The sequence below is a fragment of the Emys orbicularis genome, chromosome 3, assembly GCF_028017835.1.
Source record: "Emys orbicularis isolate rEmyOrb1 chromosome 3, rEmyOrb1.hap1, whole genome shotgun sequence".
Lineage (NCBI taxonomy): Eukaryota > Metazoa > Chordata > Testudines > Emydidae > Emys > Emys orbicularis.
In genome coordinates this window covers 126,183,450-126,197,321 of record NC_088685.1, presented here as the reverse complement: position 1 = coordinate 126,197,321, position 13,872 = coordinate 126,183,450, and the positions used below count along the sequence as shown (strand labels likewise).

Sequence of the window (13,872 nt, the reverse complement as noted above, 5' to 3'; positions counted from 1 at the left end):
TGAACAATTGTGAAAGTGGTCCCTGAAGGGGGTTTCTTAGATGGGAAGGAGAAAAACCTCTATGGACTATCCCTGGTGGATAATCACCAGAACCCAACTGTCCACAGTGATCTTGTTCCAACTGTGAGTGAAGAGCACAAATCAGCCCCCAAAGGTAATAGGGGACTAGGCGGTTGCATCGGTAGTGGTACACAAGTCTCAACCAGTATGTCAAAAGTGACTCATGGCTGGTGGTTGACAGTGAGCAGAGGCTGCGGCAGTAGTGGGGACTGAGAAATGAGGCCTCTCACTCTTCCGATATTTGCGCGGTGGTTCAGCTGTGTGCTGGTAATAAGGTACATGAGGAGGAGGTGATCTCGGTCTATAGGGTTGCCGCTGATGTTTCCTCCTGGGGCGGGGCAAGGAAAAAAAATCCCCAGGGAACATGGAGTCTATCCCAATCTTTTAGTGAGAGAAGGGACTCGTCTGTTTTCTCATTGAAAAGATTCAACTCGTCAAAAGGGAGATCCTGGATGCTGTTTTGAAACAAAATACCATCTCTAGGCCCTTATCAGCATTGGGGCACTGGATGCTGGAGTGTGCCATACCACTCTCTCTCTATCCCAGGATGCTGGCCTCATTGTTGGGTAAAGCCACCTTACTTGGTCCTTCCAGCTGCAAGATGTCCAGGAGCCAGTGCTGAAGATTCTGGACCTCCTCTAATGAGAACTGTAGGTCACTGGCTAGTCTTTGTAACAGCTCCGGGTACTGGTGATGGTCATCTGGTGGAGAAAGCACAGGAGGAGTGACTGCTTTGTCCAGGGATGATGAGGAGGCACCCGTCAGAACTGTTGGTACCCGCAGATCCAGTTCTGCCTCTTCCTCCTTGTGCACCAACGGAACTGGTTGAGGAGGAGGAGATCAGCAGTATGATTCCTGAGAGGCACTTAGATGCCTGCCCTAAGGATCCCATGGACCCCTATAAGGCCAGAAAGAGGGATTGATCGGTTGTGACAGACCCAAAGGTCAGTAGCAGCACTGCCATTTGTACCAGGGCATTTCTGGTTGGAGGTGAAACTGCTCCTGGGACAGTGATATAGACTCCTCCACCGGAGTAAGAACATCCCTTAGGAGGACCAGGCCAGAAAGAAGTGGAGACTGTGGATGACGAAGGAATATATTCTCTGGTGTTATACAAATCTCTGTACACCCTGGTGTCCAAGGGGTTCCGACAGTTAAGTCTGAGGGATCTGATGCATTAGCACCAACTGGACAATCTTTAGATGGACAAGGTGGTACTAACAATGCATCCACACCAGCACACGTAGACGGAACCAGAGACCATCTATCCTTATGCTTCTGTACCAAGGTGACAAACAGAACTAGCAGATCTTTCTTTTTTCGTATCTTGCCTGAGATCTGGGGTCTTCATCACAGCTGGTTCCTTAGGTTTCACTTACAATGTCTCATCCAATCTGGACTATCTCGGGGAGGAAACGCAGTTCTTATTGACAGTCCTCAATGGGGATCTCTCCTTGCACTCATAAGCGTGCCCTCTACTCATGGGGAACCCTGGAAGATGAGTCCTTGGGCTTAGATGTCGATGGCTCTGCTTCAGGGCACATGCTTGCATCGGACTCAGCTGTCTAGCAGAGCCCCTCCATGGGACAGGAGGGTGGGGGGAGGGTTCCCTGGCATGAATCGGAGGGTTTCTCCATCAGGTACTTCCACAGGCAAAGCTCCTGGGCTTCTCGGTGGGAAGGAGTGACAGATATTGCACTTTGCAAAGATATGCACCTCACACAGACAGTACAGGCACCACTGATATTTGTCACTGATGGAAAAGGATCAAGGGCAGGAGACAGTTCTTGAATCCCGGGATGCTGGACATAGTCCTGAAGTTTGGGAAAAATATTGTATACTATAACTTTTTAACTACTAATCTAACAATATAACTATTTACATAATGTTTCTATCTAAGTTATACAACAAAGTGAAGGAAGACATGATTCAGACTCCGGTCATGTGGCAGTAAGAAGGAACTGGAGAGGCATCAACCTACACTGTCTCTTATACCCTCTCATTGGGGAGGACAAGGAGAGCTATTGTGCATGTGCGGGCCAACAGACTATTCTGAAGAACTTCTTGACTCAGGTGCATAGTGTGCATGTGTATCCACATGTGGAATACACATAGGAAGCATCACTTGAAAAAGTCTATGTTCTGACATCAGAGATGAGTCAACACTTTTGTTGAAAGGTACAAGGATCTACAGACAATCTACAGCTAGAAAAAATCATTCTGATATAACATCAATTTGGTTTGCAGCACTAAACTGTACTTTGTTTTAAATAATCAGCTGGTAGATTTTAAAAAATGATAACTAAATTGCTTTCAAATTAAGGTTATTCACTGCATTATGCATTTGTTTTTAATTCTTATTAAAACCTATATTTATGTTATTAAAAACTGAAAGGTAACATTCCAAATTAGAGTATGTTCAAAGACTTCTCTGCAGCATCCCTCCCCAATTCAAACATTACAGAGGCTTAAAGGGACCAGGGCCATAATGATTTATGTTTTGCTGCGCATATTCAAGACAGACTAAAAATAATGCATGCTTCAATCCAAATTTAAAGAACTACTTACTAGATATTGTAACAGGTTGATTTGCATCAACTTTACATGTTAAAGTTATTATAAACCCTTTGAAACGTTAAGATTCTGTGATACTTCCTAAAACAGAAGCATTAATATCTCAACAGTACTTCTGTTATTTGGACAAAGCTTTGAGCATCAACTTAGTTGGAGGGCACTTCAAGAGATTATCAATCAGCCCTGAAAATCTCTACAACCAGTTTTCAGCCCTCAAGAACAATCTTACTTATATAGACATGACCTATATTAATTTTAGGAAGTCGCATTGCAAGTGAAGAGCTTTGATAACAAGTAACACCTGAAACCTTAAAATAATCTTTAGAATTGTTTGCAATTTTAAAAGACAAAGTTGACTTTATGTTGACTCTTACATACTTAACCCTGAGAAACAAAGCTGAAAATGTTTTTAAAAATTCTTTACCCACAAACACCTCAAACTGCTTACAAAATACCCTTGCTGTTAAAGGTACTGCACTCTGCCCCATCCTCCTTAAAATGTGAAGTGGCATGCTGTTCAAAAATGACCCTCTGGAGTATTAAAGAAGGTATTTAAATGTATTTCTGTCTGTTCCTCGGTCTGGATGATAGTAATTATCTCTCAAATGAAGCCGATACTGGAGCTTGTGTTGAAAGGTGACTGGTCTTCAGGGCGTATGCCACAAGCTACGAATTCCTGTGCATAGTACTTCATTAGGGTTTGCTAAAACATAAACCAAGGGTAGTCAACCTTTCAGAAGTGGTGTGCCGAGTCTTCATTTATTCACTCTAATTTAAAGTTTTGCATGCCAGTAATACATTTTAACGTTTTTAGAAGGTCTCTTTCTATAAGTCTATAATATATAACTAAACTATTGTTGTATGTAAAGTAAATAAGGTTTTTTAAATGTTTAAGAAGCTTCATTTAAAATTAAATTAAAATGCAGAGCCCCCCGGACCGGTGGCCAGGACCCGGGCAGTATGAGTGCCACTGAAAATTAGCTCGCGTGCCACCTTCGGCACGCGTGCCATAGGTTGCCTACCCCTGACAAACTGAGCAATCTCAAATGCTTACTAAAAATATCAGCCATTTTCTCTTTAGCTCATCCTAACCTCCAAATGACCCCAATTTTGGGGGGGGGGCCCTCAGTAAGGGGCAACACAATTTAGTGGTTTTGGGGTGGCTAATATAGTACTTACAAAAATTTGTATAAAACTCATGAGGGGAGGTACATACCTCCATGTTAAGTTAGGCAGAAAGGAGTTAACTAGGGACTCCTATCAAGGAGAAAGGAGAAAACGCTACTTCATTCCTCCAGAGCTCAGAAAAACACATCAGTAAATGAGAACAGAATAATAAACAAGGGAGAAGCCAGGAAGCTAGTCATGATTTTAAAAGCTGTGTCAAAGTTCAAGTAACAAAAATATCCCAAATTATTACATTTTACAAAATCACTAAACCTTTAAAAAGTCCATATGTAAATAATTAAGTGATCCACTCAGTAACCCACTGTCACACAATCTAATATACACCATCAAACCAAGTAATTTACACTATCTCCACACCTTCAACCTTAACTAGCAGGTTGTGAAAAATTAACCATTTGGCTCGGAGTAGAATGATGGTCCAGGACCAGCAAAGACAGAAAACAATGCTTAAACAAAATTAAGTCTTAAATTAAGGCAATTGGGTGTTTAAGGTCCAAATTGAAATTAAAAATGTTCCTATAGTGAAAGGAGTAGTCAACTTCTTGCTTATTCAAAAGCATCAACATTGGACAAGTCAAAATGACAATTCAGTTACTGTGCATAAATTGTTACTGTTCAGTTTTGGTATAAAATTTCCTGGCAGTGTGAATTAGGTTATGTCAACTACTGTCCAATTTTCACTGGCCACGTTCTTCAGCACGACCACTACAGTGGGCTGCATACATAAAAGGCTTACATTGTTATTATTGTTTTTTGAAGTGATTAAAATATGACCACTTCCTCTGTTGTCTCAGTCCCCTCAAAGCAAATGTGGCCAAATACTACACTTAATCTTAGTTGCTTCTTGATTGTATACGTAAGTTTTATTATTTATAATTTATACCCTGAATTGTGATCCATTTACTTAGTGGTTAACTTTGGTAATGTTCCATGACTAAATAAAGATTAACTAGGCACAGACAACTGAGCAACAGTAGCATACCATTATAAGAACTACTAAATCATGGTATTAAAAGACGCCACCCATTTTACACATTCAGATAGCAAAACTATGTTTAGCGATTTGAATTAATTCATATTTTCTGTAGGTTCTATCTGTAGCTTAAATTTATGGAGAGATGCCCGTTTTTGCGTAAATAATTTACCTCTACTTGATTTCCTACTTCTTGCTTTTAAAAAAATTTAGTGTTCATGATCAGTACCACACTGACAGACATCTTCGAGCCACAGAACAGGGAAAGCACAGTGGCTTTCCCACACTGTGCCATTAATATTTTGAGATTCTTGATACCATACTTCATTTCTAGACTACATACCCATTCAGTCCTACCTGTTGAGGCCAGTGTACCAACTGATGCCTACTGCAATTTGGATATGCTAAGAATACTCACTAATAACATGAGGCCATCAACTCATTTCACATTAACAAAACCATTAGAAAACTGAAAATTCTGTCAGCAGAAGGCAGGACACAAGTGCAAATTATTGGACAAGCCCATGAGATGCTACAGACAGTGAATATCCTGAGCATCTTTCTGCTAAATACTGTTCTAAACTCTGACTAAAACCGGGCTATCATGACTCATGAACATGTGCAAGGAGTGCTTAATAACTACCTTGCAGGGTTCCCCAACTGAAGATCCCTGATTCTCAACCCAGAAATCAGAGCCATAGCAGAAAAAGCATACTTCCTTACTAGGCAAGAGCAAAGTGCTGTTTCACCAATCTTGACACGTACAAACAAACAAATCCCTGGTTGGAGCCCTCCAAAAATAATCAACTGCATTTGGGAATGAGGAGGAAGGAGAAGAATACTACTTAAAGTAGACTAAGAACCACATGGGTTGCTTCTGAACTTCAGAGTTTACTCTTTTTCATGAGTAGAGAAACTGGATACTGAAGAGTCCTGATTGAAACGGAAGTCCAAAACACACACTCTCCTGGATGAATAAATAAGAAAGAAGAAATTCAAGACAGAAGCACCAGTTCTCCCAGCACTCTAGGCAGAGGTTATGACAGCCAAAGTGGTCAATTTTCAAGTTGAGAGAGAAAATACTAGTCCACTGATGTTCCAGGACAAATACTCTAGGACACTTCTTCCTCAAGAAGCTGGTGCTCCTCCTCTTGACAAATGCTTCTAGTAGTTGGAGACTGTCATTCCTTCCTTCCACAAATTTTCTGGGAGATGGGAAAATTTTATTTCTCATGCTGCACCTGAGTTTCTAGTGACTGCCAAAAGTTACTTCTGAGATTGAGGTTCTCAAAGGCTATGTGAACTTTGCCCGTGGAACCTCTATGTCTGTGTATCATATCTCCTACATCTCCTACTTTCCTGGACAGTACTAACACTAAGTATGCACTGGACTGAAAGATTAAGGGACTCATCAATATAATTCTGAACACACATGATTCCCAGCTCTCGGAACCTTTATAAGTGCATCAGATGTTTTCCAAGGCCCCACAGAGTGCATTTTAGAAATACAGGTGAACAAGCATTGTCAGAGAAACCCAGAACTTGAGAGAGAAATATCCGACAACCTGATGTTATTTACAAGTATCAGAGGGGTAGCCGTGTTAGTCTGAATCTGTAAAAAGCAACAGAGGGTCCTGTGGCACCTTTAAGTCTAACAGAAGTATTGGGAGCATAAGCTTTCGTGGGTAAGAACCTCACTTCTTCAGATGCAAGACATCTGCATCTGAAGAAGTGAGGTTCTTACCCACGAAAGCTTATGCTCCCAATACTTCTGTTAGTCTTAAAGGTGCCACAGGACCCTCTGTTGATGTTATTTACAGTAGTTAAGGTTATAGGCACCCTCTGAGAGGAGAGCCTCGTGGCTCATTCCATTAATGGACAAGAACTTTAACGTACAACTAATAGCCTTACCTGTTATGCATGGAGAAAATGCATGCAGACTGGAAGTAGTCATTAGCAAACAAGGCAGTGCTCTCTAGCTTCAGTAGTTACCACAAAGGACCCAGATCAGATAACTTCCAGTACTCTCCAGGTCTAGAGCATGTTCTAACATTTTCCACTTGTGAATAACCATACAAATCAGAAGAAATATGTTCCCCCGACTGGCTCATTTGAAAACCATTCAGCCATTTTTTCCTAACCATTTTCTGAATTGGAGAAGGGTAAAAGATTTCTTCTAATGGTTACTGCACTTCTGTCTTGCCCCTTTGTGTGATGAAAGAATTGCCTTTTTTCTTCCACCATCACTCAGAATAAATGGTTATTTGGGGAACAGTCATTTTCTGGAATCCTCTCTCCATTTTATAGAATAGTTCTTTTGTTCAGGTGCAGGAAAACTCCCTTGGAGATGGTTAAGCATCTTCTGTGTGTAAATACCATTAGTGGAGTCTGAGGAGATTAGGAATTTACTTCTCTTCAGTCTTCAAAATTGAGTGGTCTCATTTAGACCTTGCTCTCAAGTAGCTTAGCGATCCAATAATTCAATATGAAAATTCTATTGACACTAACTACAGTGAGTGGACGGGTTATTCTGATATTTAGTTCCAAGACATGTATCGACATATTTCCACTGTTCACACCAATACCGCCAAAGGATTTCCCAGGGGTTTTCTTAGGGTTGGACCATTCCAAAAATAACTGGTCAATTGACTGGTCAAAACATCAAAATTGGTCAAATATTTGAACTCACTAATTTATTAGAATATTTACAACATCAACAAAGAGTAACACTATCTCCAGTAGGCTTAGCCTTAGATACTTAGGCCTAATTATAAAAAGTTTAACTAAGTTATTTTAACCCAGAAAAAAATGTAAAAACATGAGGCAATGAAGTTCTAGAAGATAAAAGAATGGCACCATGATGCAATCAAAAAGGTAGGCCAACAGCTATATCAGAACATTCTTGCTGGAATATTTGACTATGATCAAATAGTAGACAGTCAATTCACATTCTCTGACCAGTCAGTTTACTAGCTTGCCAAGAATAGGTCTTTTCCATACTGTAATACGGATCGTTCCTGATCACCACTATCCTGAAGAGGAAGAAAATGGCTGTTTGTGCGGCATTCTTTATAGCAAGATGGTCTGTGCAACTGTCTTTCACCTAGTTCATCTGTTCACCCTTTCTTTGAGGCAGAAGCAGTGATCCCCCCAAGGTATGGTGAAAGCTTGGGTCTATTTAAGTCTTGCGAAAAAGAATGAATGTCTTCTGCCCTTCTCAGACTCATACCAAGAAAAACCTTCATTTAGTTTGAAAGCATCTCATATGACCATTTCTTAAAGTCTCTAACACTGTTCAATTCTACGGGAACCCAAAAAACGATGTGCAGGTGTTCTGAAACTGCCACAAGTTTGAGCAAGCTGTTTAATTAGTGGATATTTTAACAGTTGTAATCTACATTCTTTAATACTATAAACTACATGTTTATTTTAATCATTTACATTGCCATTAAATTACAGTAAGTGATTTGAAAGTCAATTTCTGATTTTTAATAAAAAATAGGAGGAATCAGCTTTAACAGCTTACATTACTCAACCTTAAATATTTGGATCTCCAAACTAAAATAAGGATTCAAATTAAACTTGTTGGAAAAGAATCATAACTAGAATAGCAAGCCCATTTCAATTTACAAAAATATGCAAATAAAACAGTAAATAACTATATACAGATCTTCTGTGATTCCTCATGTAAAATATAAAAAGTATTTCAACACAATCAGTCACTGAGAATGTTCGTTATGTATTCTTTACAAAGAATTACATTCAGCTTTTATTGAGATCTCTATGAATGGAACATTAGCATTATTATAACAGCTCAACTTGCTGAGACTGTATCATAGATATGCAAAGTGGAATATAAGCATCCCTCTGTCTCCTCTTTGTGCATCATTAGTCATCTAAATCAGGATCAGTTACCAAAATATTAACTTAGTACTGCAACATAGCAAACACAGAAAAAGGAGAAACACCATGTCACTATTTCCAGAACAACTGTATCAGTTTTCAAATGAGATCTTCAATTAATTTAATATGCCAGTACAGCAAAATAATAAAGCCAATTCAATATTTATAAAACCATGCATGTCTATGTACACGAAGCACAATTTCATAAGAGAGGCTGAGCTGGCTGACAGCTTTCATCATTTCAACTAGGGCCTAATCCACAGGAACAGGATCTGCTAGCTCCTCACACATCCCCAATTCAGTTAATAATGAACTCTGACAATTTACTGACTAATGATAGCTCACTCCCACTTTTTTGACATCATCTTCCCTATCCCCAGACTACAGTGTGTGTGTAATTTTGCCCTAGTCCTGGCATAAAAATGCAGCCCCATCACTCTGTCCGAAGGATGGATGGAGTGATAGGCACAATTTTTTAGCTGACAGGTGCCAATTCTTTGTTTACAGTGACAAATTAGACACCAGATAATGCAACTGTATTAGTTACTGCACTGTTTTAAGACTATGGATAGGCTTGGATTACATTTTTGTTAGTACAAGTCTTCACTGTACACACACAAAACAAAAAATACCTCCATCAATGATAATCGAAACTTACAGACAGGAAAAGTATGAAAAATGCTGCTTGAGACTTTAATAAAGATTGATTTAAGGATATTTACTTTGTATATATTGGCAATTCATGTTTTAATAGTTAGAAGCCTTAACTTTCTGAATCTCAACATCTACTATCATTAAATTATTAAACACCCCCAATAATTTTCTGCAACTGTGAAAATTTAAATGCATAACAACAAAGAGAGCTTAAATATCAATATATCCATCATTATAAAAAATAAAAATCAAATACTGCCAAGCCTAACTATGGAAGATATTTTTGGTTCCATTAAATAGATTGACAAATTTTCAGATATGCCATTCTTATTCTTCTCATGGCCAAGCCTTACATATATGACAGCTATGCTTAGTTACAAGAAACCTTCACTAACAAACTACGCAGTCAGCACGTAGCTCAAGAAACTGGGGGAACAGCTGACCGAATGATAGCCTTAAATCAAATACTACTCATTTGTGACAAGCATATGTGACAAGTTGTATGAATTTCTGACATTTTTAGCTTTTAATTGTCAAATTGCTGGTCTCTGTTAGTATGGACACCATCTGAGACTTGATTATCACATTATAAAATTTAGCCTCTCCATTTATTTATAGTCAGATAAAACAAATCTCTTTACATAGCTGGTTTATCAACTGTTTTGCAGCCTAGGTTTTAACACTCATATGCATAGCTTTAAAAAGAAATGTTTGTAAACAATTTAATTCCGCACAATACATACTTTAGGCTAAAAAACGAAAATCCTTTAACACCACCACTTACGCAACCAAGTTCAGTTTTGCTATCACAAATTATGCCCACAATGCATGCACAGCAAATGAATTATACATGTTAAATATACAAATTTAGCATGTGAATAGGGTAAAAATAAAAATCAATTCATTTTGTAAATTCACAACGGTCAAGTGAAAGCTGTTTTCATTTTAAGTTGTCCACCTGAGAAGCTGAGGGGGAAAAAAATTAAACCTTGTCTCAGGTGCCTCATATGCAAGGCAATGCACAATCAACCAATACTTAAGAACTACACTCTGAGAATGTCTATGTAAAAGTATTATGCAACTTGAATTTCATGTTCAAATTAACAAAAAAAATCCGTTTTAAATAAAAATGCAGTCTAGTCTGCTTTAGAATACTGCCTGGTTTTGGTACAACTTTAGTGGCAGCAATAAAATGTGTTTGACAATCTTCTTCCCAGAAATAAATAAATAAATAAATTCATGATAGATAGATATAATTTCTGAATATTTAACTTGGAAAAATAAAACAGCCTGTCAATTATTTGTTGGAAGCCTGTGTACTCTAATATTCATGTTTAAATGTAGCTTTTATTCTCTTTCAACTGAAAGTTAGAGCCACTGACAGTGTGGAGAAACTTAGTCTTAGATTGTTATCTCTAAGGCACATTCTCATATCATCATCTCAAAAAATTACTTCAGACTGAAACAGTTTGTATTATGTTCATAAGAACTAAGCCATTAAACTTGAGTATTTTTCAGACCTAATCTTGTGTTAAACTGAAACACTGAACACTAGGATACTAATCTTACTATAATCCACCTTTTGTATTTATTAGTTCAGTCATCTGACTTGACATAATACCAAAAGGGGGTGAACTAGCAAATCAACTAACTTTCTCTAATCAGTGCAGTCAGCAAGATTTCACAAAAGGGACATGACCACTAGTGAGACAACAGTTGCAAAAATAAAAACAAAACATTCATTTAAATGTTTATCACCTTGAACAGAGCTAGAGTTTTATTTGACCCTTGTTCCAAATGCTGGAGAGACACAGTTTACAGTGTTTGGAAATGGTACATACCATATAGCCAGGCAGTCAACATGTAAGTTTCTTCTATGAAAAATGGAGGTTACTTACCTGTAACTGGAGGTTCTTTGAGATGTGTGATCCCTATCTGTATTCCACATGTGGGTACGCACCACATGCTTGAGACCAGAAAATCTTGTGAATAGTGTCCGTTGGTCCACACCTGAGCCCTGGAGCTCCTCGGGTTCAGCACCAAGGATATAAAGGGAAGTGCGAACAAACTGCCTCATCAGTTCTTTCTCTACCATGAATACAAACACAACAGAAGAAAAGCAGGTAGGGGAATACAGATAGAAACCACACATCTCAAAGTACCTCCTGCTACAGGTAAGTAACCTTCACTCGAAGTGTTGGTCCCTGTGTGTATTCTACACAAGGATGACTGCTAAGCAATAACTCGAGTGGGGTGGGAGAATGCAAAAACTAAGATGCATGCAATACTGTCATTCCAAAGTCTGTGTCTGCAGAAGTGGTTTAGACTAAAGCATAATTCTTCATGAAGCTGTGCATGGAATTCCAGGTTGCCACCTTTCAAATGTCCAGCATAGGCACTTCTTGAAGAGATGCAACTGAAGCTGCTTGTACTCTACTAGAATGGGCCCTCACCCCAACTGGGAGATAGAGATGGCTGACTGAGATCAAAGGAAGAAACAGCCAAAAATCTACCCAATCTCAGCAGATATCACTTGATCCCATGTTCGTTCTGCTCTAGCAACATACACCCTAAGCTAACTGGTTTAATTCTTTGCATGTAGAATGCCAAAGCTCATCTGACATTGAGAGTGTGAAGGAGCCTCTCCTCAACGGAAGAATGAGGTTTCGGAAAGGAAATGATTAAATTAACTGATTTGCAGAACTCGGAAACGATAAATTTTGGGTGGAAGCAAAGGGATACCTTCTCTTTATGAAAAGTAGCGTATGGCAAGTTGGCCATGAGTGCTCTCAGCTCATTTACCTTTTGGCCGACAGGATGGCAACAAGGAAGGTTATCTTTATAGAAAGGTGGGACACTGAGCATGTGGCCAGGTGTTCAAAGGGTGGCCTAGTGGATTCTGAAAGTAAAAAGACTGAGGTCCCATTGTGGTGTTGGCTTCACTACTGATGGGAAGGTCCTAATGAGACCCTTCAGGAATCTAATTATCAAGCGAGTAAAAATAGCGTAGCCATCTTCGCAAGGTGGCAAGACATTAATTGCTGTTGGGTGGACCCACAGCGAGTGAAAAAAAAAGGCACCAACTCTTGAGAATGAAAGGTCTAGAACATATGGATATTTTTGCACCCAGGTACACACACACACCTCCGTTTAGCTAGATAACATTTTATGGTGGAGTCTTTTAGTTTAATAGCCTCTGAACATGAATGCTCTAGGTCGGACACCCCACCAAATACCAGGCCGTGAGGTGAAGGTAGCCAGGGTTGGAAAGTCTGGTACCACTGTCCTGAGTTAGCAGCTCTGGAAAGGGTCAAATGCTGATGGGAGCATGAGTTGACATTCACAGGACGTCCGGAAACCAGAACTGCCCAGGCCAGTTGGGTGCAATGAAAATGACTCATGCTTTGCCGTGGCAAATCCTGCAGTAGCAGTAGAATGGAGGAAAGGCATACCTCATGTGCTCTGTCCAGGATAGCAGAAGGGCTTGGGGTCCCTACCTAATACTACCCTGGAGCAATATATGTTAAACTTCTTGTTCATCTGGGAGGCAAACAAGTCCCAAGATGGCATTCCCCACTGAGTGAAGATTCCTTTAAGCACTGATTTGTGCATCTCCTACTCGTGGTTGGTGGAGAAGTATCTGCTGAGATTGTTTGCCTGTGAGATTTGTGCACCTGGGAGGTACCTCACCAACAGTGTGATGATATTCTGGATACACCAGTTCCATAAGTGTACCACTTTAAGCAGAGAAAGAGATTACACTCCTTTTTATTTAAATTGATTTATTTAAGACTGTTGTAATGTTGCCTGACATCATGATATGTTTCTTGGCCTCCTGAGGTATCCATGTAACTTGGGTCGTGCAGTCGCCTAAGTGGGCTCCACAGCTTATGAGAGATGCATCCATGATTATGGTCGCTTTGGGTATGAGAGTCAGGAAATGGACTCTGGTGTGCACTTGCTCTGGATTCATCCGCCAAATGAGGGAAGCTGTGACATTGGTGGGGATTGTCACTTTAATATTAATACTGTCTGACAAATAAACAAACCAAAGCCAGCCCTGTAGGCAACAGAGACAAAGCATGGCAAACAGCCTTATATAAATACATGTAGCCTAGCAGGGAAAGACAAACATTGACTGTCATTCCAGGTCTGTGAGTGACGTGTTTTATCAGGCTGTTCACAGCTTGGAACATGTCCATATGAAGGTAGACCCTTACTGAGGTCAAGTTTAGGGTTGCTCCTAGGAAGTTTATGGTCTGCGTGGGAGTGGATTTCTTTATATTATGCAAAATCCCAAATATGTCTAAAGGTGGAACATTGATAAGCTGCCAAATGAACTTGCCATCTGGATCTGCCTGTTAGAAGCTAGTCATCCAGGTATGGCAAGACAGCACAGCCATTTTGTCTCATCGGTGCTGCCACCGAGAAGACCTTTGTGAAGACCCTGCAAGCTGTTACCAGCCTGAATAAGAGTGTTCCGAACTGGCAGTGTTCCCCATCCTACCAGAAATCTGAGG

At 39.7% G+C, this 13,872-nt stretch overlaps 1 protein-coding gene across 10 annotated transcripts in view; it reads right to left on the bottom strand.

Annotated features, from left to right (window-relative positions):
• QKI (QKI, KH domain containing RNA binding) overlaps positions 1–13,872 on the bottom strand; it is a 323,675-nt gene that overhangs the window by 268,584 nt on the left and 41,219 nt on the right. The window contains exon 1 of one of the 10 annotated variants that reach the window (XM_065401357.1): positions 3,059–3,131. The exons of the other annotated variants lie outside the window; for them this stretch is intronic. Within the exon in view, the coding sequence (XP_065257429.1) occupies positions 3,059–3,122 (64 nt within the window). The 5' untranslated portion in view covers positions 3,123–3,131. Of the gene's footprint in view, positions 1–3,058; positions 3,132–13,872 lie in introns of those variants that run through there. 10 annotated transcript variants of the gene reach the window in all.